The sequence below is a fragment of the Mus pahari genome, chromosome 21 (genome assembly GCF_900095145.1).
Source record: "Mus pahari chromosome 21, PAHARI_EIJ_v1.1, whole genome shotgun sequence".
Lineage (NCBI taxonomy): Eukaryota > Metazoa > Chordata > Mammalia > Rodentia > Muridae > Mus > Mus pahari.
In genome coordinates this window covers 48,296,447-48,306,743 of record NC_034610.1, presented here as the reverse complement: position 1 = coordinate 48,306,743, position 10,297 = coordinate 48,296,447, and the positions used below count along the sequence as shown (strand labels likewise).

The following is a 10,297-nucleotide window of genomic DNA, read 5'->3' as shown; positions in this document are numbered from 1 at the left end:
TTTCTTTCTTTCTTTCTTTCTTTCTTCCTCCCTCCCTCCCTCCCTTCCTTCCTTCCTTCCTTCCTTCCTTCCTTCCTTCCTTCCTTCCTTCCTTCCTTCCTTCCCAGGGATGGAACTGAGGCTGTCCATCTGGCAAGTGAGTCCCAGGGATGGAACCGGGGTTGTCTAGCTGGAAGCAAGAGCTTTTACTTGCTGGGCCATCTCACTGGCCCTCATTAAATCCTCAAAGATAGTTTAAAGATAGGTAACTATAATGTAAATACTTCGAGATAGGTTTTTCCAAATTGTCTTCTAAGAAATAAAATATATAGTATGTAAATATGGTTTCTTCCCACAATCTCCAAGCAGTGATTAAAACATACATTTTTACCACATGGGTAAAAAAATGTTATACTAGATGTGCAATTTTTACTGATTTAAGCAAAAAAGAATAAGGCCAAAGGTTTTTGTTTGTACTTAAGTTTTCAAATGGTATAATCATTAGCCCATTTTTTTCTCCAGAAGTGTTTACATTTTCTTCATAAGTGACTAGATTCTTCAGTTTGTTGAGAATATCAGTCCTTATCTGTTGGTTATATTAAACAACATGTATCATTACATTCCCCCTTGGTCCAGCTACAACCTTAAACTTTTAGGCAATACTAGCTTTATGCTCTCTATAGCTCACTATTTAATACACAATTTTTAACATACAGATTTTAAAGACATAGCTCTTATGTAACATAAATCTAACAGAAAGGTGCCAGCACTGCCCCCGTAGTCACGGTGAACACTAACTACTGAGTGCACAGCACACTCGATGAGATAAGGGGCGACTGTAAGTGCCCACGGCTGCCAGCTTCTATAGAAGGCCGTTAGCTCCAGAGGTTCTGGTTCCCGAATTTGAGCAGCTGTGCTGGAAGAGAACAACTGTCTGGAGAAAATCGTGCAGCGAGGGCACGGATGGAAAACCGCAGAGACAGGGACCCAGAGCAGCCAGGCGAGGCTGCGGATGGCCGGCTCACTTACCTTACTTACTTACTCTTCTCCTTCCTCCACCAGCTCTGTTTCTTTGTGCACTACCACCCTTGTGACCGACATATCAGGGTGCTGCTCTCTGGCTTCCCGTATGGCCTGAGCCAGCGCCTACCAGGGTCAGAAGAACAAGCAATGATGAGCTGAGTATTTGGCTCCACGCAAAGATGGCAGAATACATGCACCTTCATCAACCAGACACAAGCTCCGGCAAACTGTTCTTGTGTCTTCCTTTACAGTGACAGGGACGTTTGGATTGGGGTCATGGCTCATTTCTGAGAATGCCTGCTGTTCTATACTTCCTGTCCTTCCTGTGCACCTCCAAGGGGGGATGCATGAAGGAGAGAGAGCTCACTGGCTTTGAAGCCTCTGTTCTCACCTGGTACTGCGTGCACTCACTGTACTGTACTGAGTTTTGGCTTGTACTCACATTAGGAGAACATAGTTTTTCTCTGAGCTTATATAACTTTTACCTGGAAGCTCAGACTAAGGCAATAAAGATTATTTTGAGGTTTGCTGCGTGAATGTGGGTAATGATGTCAACCAATGATGTGGTGCCACATCTGGACACTCAAGTGTAGGCACCACACAAACATCTAGGACCACACAAGACGTGGGACCAGGCTCCTAGTGTTTGCCATCTAATTTAAAACATTAACAGAAAAAAAACACCTATAACCTATAGGAGACAGAAAAAAGAGCAGCAACAACAATAAAAGCCATCACTGAGGCAAAGAGCAGAGGGACCCTGCAGGCCCTTTGCAGCTGAAGACTCAAAGGTTGGCACTGTTTCTCAGACAGGCAGCCACCATCAGCAGCCAGCGAAGAGCATCCAGTGTCAACTGCACTGCTTCATGGTCTTTTCCACCAACGAGGTAGGGAGAAAGAATACCTCTGTCTCATCAGAGAGCAAGCTATGCAACACGGGAAGACCCTATTTTTGAGAGACATATCTTTCTTAATCATTGCCAATTTTATTTGTAAAGAAGGTTTGGAGGAAAAAATAAAGAAAACAAAACCATACAAGAACAAAGTCTTGGAAAGAATCCTAAATGGGGGGGGGGGGGGGAATCCTGTAAGGTACAGGTCTTCTCACTGTTTAAGGAAACCGTGTAGTTGGCAACAGCAAAATGAAGCGCAGTGTTTTGTTTTTGTTTTTCCGGGGGCCTGTCTGTGGGGACAAATGCACTGCCGGATCACAGTACAGCTTCTCTTTGATGATGCAAGGCTAAGAAGCACACCTTGAAGCTTTGCTCTTTAAACCACGGTGCAGCTAACAGGCACAGGGGAAGGGTAAGAGCCATAACCAATGCCTGGCACCTGAATGTGCATGGGTAGTTTGCCTGCGTACCCATGTATGCTGGTGTCATTGGAAGCCAGAACACAGTGTATGGTCTCCTAGAACCGAGCTATAAAAGGTGATGATCCACCAGATGGGCACTGAGAAGCAAGCTCAGGTCCTCTGGAAGAAAAGCCAGCATCCTACAACTGTTGAGCCACCTCTTCAGCCCGTATCTTAATTTATGCCTGTAATCCTTTCATTCTATATCAACTCAAAAAGTTAAATACAATAACATGTTAAAAGACATTATTATGGCAATAATAAAGATCATGAGAAAATATCACTGTCAAACTCACAGGAAAAAAAAAATGTGAGCCTGGGTCTCCGTAGAGTCAGTTAGTTTTGAACTTCATGGGTTCCATCTAATCTAGTCTCCTGAGAGCAGACCTGGAACAATAGGCTGCAACACTGCAGCAGACCGAGAACTGCTGGATTAGGAAGAAATGTGCTCCGAAGAGAAACAACAGGTTGTTCCCTCCCAGAACGGAACAGGGATCATGCCCAGCACAGAAGGAAGAGCTGCTGAGCTGGACCCCAAGAGAGCATGCCTCGCCGACATACCAACATGAGGAGGCATTTCTCTATGCATCTAGCTCATGGAAAGGAATAGCCTCTGAACACAAGGAAGGAAGTAGAAAAGGTGTGAATGGCCACCTCAGGTCACTATGTAATCAGCATCGGTGTTTGGCAAGAAAGCCATTTTCATTTAAGCTTGCATAGTTTCAAAGATCCTCAATAGATTTAAGGAGGACATGAGCCTACCACAGGCCCCCGGTGGGGAGTGTCCAGGTTGGACCTCACGGTAGCAGAGCTGAGGCCTGGGAGAAGCCACGGTCACAGGCAGGTAAGGCTGCCGAGTCATCCTTCTACATTAGAACTGTGTGATTTTCCTATCCGTATGTTTCACATTTGTTATATTCGCCTTTCACAAACAACGCTACATAAATGTGAGTTTTCAAGGCAAATAGGCTGAAAGGTGAAACACAGAACTGACCTCGCCACTGCTCCACTGGGAAAGTCCTTACAGAGCATGGAGGGTCTGCACTGTGGGGGAGAGAGTTAAGGAAACAATGGCTGGGAACAGTCACAGTCTCCTGCTTAGTGAAACAAGAGTCATCAGGTAGTACCACCTCCAGGTCAGGGGCGTCCAGATTCCCGAGCACAACAGTGGGCCACACCCTCTGACAGTCAGGGAGACTGTGAGCCTCACTCCCAAGACAAGGTTCTTGCCCACGAGAGTGTCCTAGCCAGCTCCTAGAAACCCCTCACTCTAAGGTCACACTGAGCACCCACAACGACTTTATCTCTAACCCTCAGAAACCAAAGCCAAAACCAACCAACAAGCAAAGGAATCCCCATAAATTAGGAAACATGTAATTAAAATACCATGCTTACAAACGTCACACACAGAGCCTTTCTCAAGCACGCAGTTCTTGTATCTAACAGTGGCCTTCTTGGAGACCATGCTGTGTTCAAAGCTGTGTCTACCATTTGTTCCTCTTCTCTAGCAGAAGCAATCCACTAAACACTTCTTTTCCTTTCTTCAAGTTGTGAAACAACAACACCACCCCAAAAACCTTGTTCTCCTTTTTAAAAATCAGTTGAAAAAAGAAAAGGAAAGCCAGAGAGCTAGAAAGACAAGAAAGGAAGAAAAGAAGGAAGGGAGAGAAGGAGGAGGAGGAGGAAGAAGAGGAAGAGGAAGAGGAAGGGAGGGAAGAAGGAGAAGGAGGAGGAGGAAGAAGAGGAGGAAGGCCGTAAGCAATTCCTCATCATTTGGGACTACAGTCTAAAATCAAGTATCAAGCAGCTCATTATTACCTCTTTATAATAACTGTTATAACAAGGACTGCACTTAGTTTACATAAATAAACAAATAAATAGAATCAATATACATCTTCTTTTTTATTTTATTTTTTACTTATTCAACACAATATATATTTTTATACCAATCATAAAAATGATGGACATGTTATTAAATGAACATAAATAAAGTCTTTTGTTTGTTTATTTGTTTTGTTTTGTTTTTAGTAGAGCTTGGCTCTTACTGTGGTACAACCCCAAAATAAGGGCAATTTTTAGACATTGGAGATCATTGTAATAAGGCTGTACTTCAATGTCCCTCACATCACCAAAGGATTTTACCTCCANAGTAGCTAAGCTAAGAGTTGACAGTTCTGCTGTGCCAAGGAATGAATTGTAGGCACGATTATTTAGATACAGATTTCCTGCAATGGTCAAAGCTGTTTGACTTAAGTGATTGTCATCATTCTCAGTCCACAGGGAACAGGTTATATTCCTTTAAAAATTGGTGTGTGTATTAAGACAGTCTATCCATGGAGTCATTCATCAACTGTTTCAATGAACGATGGTTCTGCTTGGAGGGTGGCACAGACGTTAGGTGAGGGTAAGATTCTGGTGCATTGGCTGTGATGATTTTGAAAAGCATTCATCTCAGAAAAAGAGTAAAAAGGGCCAGTAAATATCTTCAACAAAACTATAGAAGAAAACTTCCCCAATGTAAAGAAAGAGATGCCTATGAACACACAAGAAGCCTACAGAACTCCAAATAGACTGGACCAGAAAAGAAATTCCTCCCGTCACATAATAATCAAAAACCAAATGCATAAAACAAAGACAGAATATTAAAAGCAGTAAGGGAAAAAGGTCAAGTAACATATAAAGGCAGACTTCTATCAGAAGTTACGCCAGACTTCTTGCCAGAGACTATGAAAGCTATAAGATCCTGGGCAGATGTCATACAGACCCTAAGAGAACACAAATGCCAACCCAGCCTATTACACCCCCAGCAAAACTCTCAATTACCATAGATGGAGAAAACAAGATATTCCATGACAAAACAAAATTTTCATAATTTCTTTCCACAAATCCAGCCCCACAAAGAATCATAGATGGAAATCACCAACACAAGGAGCGAAACTACACCTTAGAAAAAGCAAGAAAGTAACCAACAAACCCACACAACATTACTCCACCTCTAAAATAAAATAAAAAACAGGAAGTAACACTTTTCCTTAATATCTCTTAATATGAAAATTAATATTACCAACATATCCTAAACAATTGAAATTCAAAAATATGAGGAATTAGAAATTTGTTGGCTGTCATCCAGTGGTCTTTCTAATTTGGTAATGAGAGAAATAGGTCCAATATTGTACAATCTATATACACTTCTGTTTGTATATGACAGGGTCTTGCTGTGTAACACATAATGGTCTTGAAATCATGCTTCTATCTCAACCTCTCTATTAATAGGATTGTTTATTTGATGTTTTTACACTATACTATAGTTTTCAGAACAGCTTACATATTCCAAAATTATTTATACAGCCAAAAGAAACATAGACAATTAATTTGGGAGGTGGCTTGTAAGAGAACAACAAAGAGATTGAATGTTTTGCTTGATATTTATAATTATTGTATCAATTTTGAAGAAGAGGACCTTGTAAGTTACTCTTTTTCTGAGATCAATACATTTTCATCTTGAGAGAAATATTAGATAATCTTTTCTTCCCTAGACTACTCTAGATTATAACAGGGAAAAGTTCTTAGTGGTCAACAGCCCAACTTCTTCCTTTGCTATAGAAATGCCTTGAAAACATTTACCAACTAGGCGTGAGAAGCACTGGTGGCTTTGTTCTGTTTGAGTTTTAGGGACGTCAATAACTGCCATTTGTTTTACAATGTGTGACGACTTGTCTTTAAACCAGGCCAATGGGAAGCCCTTCCCTGGTCACCAGAAGCCCTCCCTTTCTTGCATGTCATCGCAGTGGATGATGAGCAATAGGTCATGTTTTGTGCTGATGTGCTTGGGACGTCTACAGGACGGGACACTGCAGGCTCAGAAGTGTCTTTCCCCTCTAAGGAGGGAACCCAGGATATACCAGGAGGCGACCACACACAGACGTGACAGGAAAGGTGCTTACCTGATCATGGTCCAGAGCTGCGTCTCCTGTGATCACGATGCGTTTCTCAATCCGGGTTTCAGAGATGCCACCTTTCACAGTCTAAGGTCAGAAAGAAGACGACGAAATCAGGCGGAGAATAAAGGCCAAGCCCAGCTCCACCTGTCGCCATCTTGAGAGCACAACCCTGAGCAGTGCAAGACTCAGGCTCTGGGTATGTCCTGCGCTGCACTTCTCAGCTCAACACAGAGTCCTATTGCTAAGATTATGCAGTGTCATATGTGTCCTGTGATTGAAAGCAGCCCCCCAAATACCAGCATTCTGATGAGATTAAAATGGAACAGATGCCATTTTAAAGTCTAAGTTTTTCCACTGGGATAATCGACTACATTCCCTACGTTTCTTCCCTATCTGTTGGCCAACATGTGAAAAGAAAAGTAGAAAGAAGAAAAACCTGTTTGCAGAGTTACAGATCTTTGGGCGGGTTTTACATTTAGGAAACCGTTCGATGCAGCCGTTTGGATGCTTGATCCCAGTCATACAAATTCATTTCCTGAATTCATTCGACTTAGAGCAACCACAAAGAATACTTGCATTTGATTTAAGACAAGGAAAGCCAGTGAGATTTTCATTAACGGTTTGAGCTAATGATTGCTTCCGTGTGTGATTGTGCACGTGGACAGGGAACACACTGTGCACCGGCTATGCAGAGGACTAGGGTGAAAGAGGCCCCTGCATGATTGAATGGCCTCATGAGGGTTACTGCTCAGGTGCAGCTCAGAGTACCCGGGGCATGCTGGAGACGCTCTGAGATCTTTGAAACAGAACACAGTCAATACCAGCGTCCTGAGCAGGCACACAGGCAACCTCTACAACCGTCACAATTGATACACCAAGTCCCAGCAGTGGCACGCTAACTGAGAAGCAATGCTCACCACTAACTACAATGTCAGAGTGAGAGCCAGCATACACTGCATTTCTAACTTACAACATTTCCTGCCATTTTTGTTTGCTTCATTATTGTCCAGAAACATGAGGTGGAAAGGATATAACAGACACATTTAGGACCAGTAAGCACTAATCCTATGTGAAAATAGAAGCAAAATGAAATGCTGTAAAGTCAGACTTGAATGTGCTGACATGAGGCAGAGTCCGCTGGCCGCTTCCTCCTAGGGTCTCATAGGTCTGGGGTGCTCACCGTGATTGTTAGACACCCAAGTCCTGACGCAGCAGATGCTGTCAGGCTGAGGACTAAGGGTGATATAGCATTAAATGTTTAGAAAGGGCTCTGGGTGAATGTCAAGTCGACACACTAGGATTTAAATAAATGAGAGAAGTCTCACAGTTTTACTAAAGTACTACTGTCTATGAAGCTGTCATATTTTTACCCCCTTGTACTTTACAAAACTGAATTTTGGTTCAAAACATTTTGTCATTGGAGCCTAATTTCTTGGATAATTTAAGAAGGACATTTCAGTCCACTGGCACTGTCGTGTCTTACTTAGAAGTGTGTAAAGGAACAAAGGAGCAATATAGAAAAGAACTGTTTGCCATGGACCATCCTCTCCCTAGAGCTCCCCTGGGTCGCTTTACCTTGGTGATGTGTGTGGTTGTCGTTGTTGATGCAGACTCAGATGTGATGGTTTGTGCGGTCAGTAACACGCCCGAATCACCACCAGCCCCGCCGTCAATCTTTGGACAGTTGGAGGAAAAATACAAAGTAATGCTTAACTTCCATCACGTCAGAAAAGACCCCCCCCCACTACATATGCATCTTCTAAGAGCTCCACACAGCTGGCAGGGGATCCCATCTCCCTATTTTCTGCGTGCTGTAGTGGTGGTTCATGGTCCAGAGAGCAGCTGGCATTGAAAACGGAGCTGTGAAAACCATGATGTTCAGAAACAAACCATGTCAGGAGGAGGAAGAGTGAAGGAGGAGGTGGGACTGTCAGTCACACAAGAGGAAAGAGCATTTGTAGAAGCTAGAAAAAGAACCCAAGAACCAGAGGAAGACGTTTCCATAGTGACCAAAAGTACTGGCTTTGTTTACTGTTTTTAAGCACAGGTGGGTAAAAATAGGTAAACATTTTCTCAGATTACTAAGTGATGGAAACCGTTGAGGACAAACTGAACTTGATTTGGTTATTTACTTCTCTCGAATATATTCTGTAAAATGTACAAAGTTCTTACAATGGTTGATGTCTCATGAGTATATATATGAGTATACATAATAATATTGTATGTGTGGATACACACACACATAAACATACACACTTATGCCATTGTATATATTTTTAAAAGAGCTTCTCTGTTTATGTTAACACTGGAAGATGCAGAAGAGTCTAGAGTCTCCCAGGAAAAATAACAAAGCAAATTGATAGCTTAGCTATGTGACAATCACCCACGGCTCCCTAGTTCCTGACATGAGCACAAGGAAGCTCCTCTCTCTCAAGCTCCCCTCAGGCACCCGATCCCCGTCCTGAGAGGCTTCCAGGTACGGAACCATGCAGACCTAGTCAGAGCGCCCTTCTCACAGACCTGCCCACAGTCAGTTTGTTTGCCCTTGTGTGGGAGCCATGCACACATAGAGATAACATGCTTGAAACTGTTTTGATAAACAATGCATACATGTATACATTCAGTCTTAAAAGTATTTTGAGACCTGACATGCTTTACCATACTGCAGTCCTACCAGAGAAAGATAAATGATTTATCACATACATTTTGACACAGGTCCATTTTGAAGTGAACTTTCTTGTTCCATTTCCTTGGTTGGTATCTGTATGCATATGCTTGTGGGGCCCAGAGGACAGACAGGGTCAGGTGTCTCCCGAAACTCCTCCCTTACCTTGTTTCTCAGGCAGAACCTCCACTGAACCGGAAGATTACCAACTTGACTTTGGCAGCACCGCCCATGGATGAGCCCCCTCAGCACTGAGATTACATGGATGAGCCCCCTCGGCACTGAGACTACAGGTATGTACTATCCCGGTCTTGAACAAGGGATCTGAACTCGGGTCCTTATGCTTCTGTAGGAAGTACTTTATCATAAAACTAAGCAATCTCTCCAGCTTTCTTATCTAAAACTATCCTTGCAGAACCAGAGTCTGAAGAGCTGAGCATCAAGTCTGCGGCTCCTGTAGTCACTTGGACACTTACACGGGACCCACCACGCCTCTAAGGTCAATGACCCAGAGTAAGAGAGAAAGTATGTGGGTGCCTCTAATGACAGAATAAAACGAGTTCACAGTGCTGGGGGATTTTATTACACTACAGATCTACATAAAATACCACATCTAGTAAGCTTTGCAAGGTCACCTGAGTCCCAAGAATGTGCACGTTTTTAGATATAACAGGCCAGAAAGACCCCGTAGTAACAGGCTAGGGCGCGTGCAGCCTGTCTTAGCCCACCACGTGCCCGGCTCTCCTGGGAAGCACAGGTCACCGCCTGTCCCCCTCTCCTGCTCTAACTGAGGCTTCTCGTTAGGTGTCGGGGTTGACTGCAGCTCTCTGTAATCTAAGACAGCCACAGAGCTGTCACAGAGTGTTGGGACAGGAGCAGTGTGAAAAGTTCTATCAAAGCCAGGAGCAGGGAAGACACTGAAAACAGAAATAGTCATCCTAAACAAGAAAGGGGATTCAAACGCAGTGTGAATCGTGGGCTTCTGTACCTGTGGAGACTCATATGTGATGGTTTTGGTCTCAGTTTGAACAATGGGGACTTCCTTGGTGGAGATTTCTGTCCTTTGTGAGGCATCAGAAATTGTTACCATCTCTGTTTTTACCACTGGTGGCTGAGGTGGAAAAGGAAGGGAAAGATAAATTCTAGTGGTCATGAAGTTGAAGTGGTTAAAGGAACCTTCAAAAATAATTGTTAAAAAATACCCAAATACACATTCATGCATGGAAAGTCAGAGAGTAAAGCAAATAAAGTGAAAGATATAAAAGATATATCTCCTTAAAGTGTCTCTCTCTCTCTCTCTCTCTCTCTCTCTCTCTCTCTCTCTCTCTCTCTCTC

At 43.2% G+C, this 10,297-nt stretch overlaps 1 protein-coding gene across 6 annotated transcripts in view; it reads right to left on the bottom strand.

Moving 5' to 3' along the window:
* Positions 1-10,297, bottom strand: part of Epb41l2 (erythrocyte membrane protein band 4.1 like 2) — a 101,201-nt gene that overhangs the window by 4,509 nt on the left and 86,395 nt on the right. For 5 of the 6 annotated variants that reach the window (XM_029532819.1, XM_029532820.1, XM_029532822.1 and 2 more), the window contains 4 exons: positions 9,951-10,073; positions 7,873-7,971; positions 6,301-6,381; positions 1,009-1,125 (listed from right to left, as the gene is read on the bottom strand). In XM_029532819.1, coding sequence (XP_029388679.1) covers positions 1,018-1,125; positions 6,301-6,381; positions 7,873-7,971; positions 9,951-10,073 — 411 coding nt within the window. In that variant the 3' untranslated portion in view covers positions 1,009-1,017. The remainder of the gene's footprint in view (positions 1-1,008; positions 1,126-6,300; positions 6,382-7,872; positions 7,972-9,950; positions 10,074-10,297) is intronic. The other variant, XM_029532825.1, reaches the window with a different exon arrangement.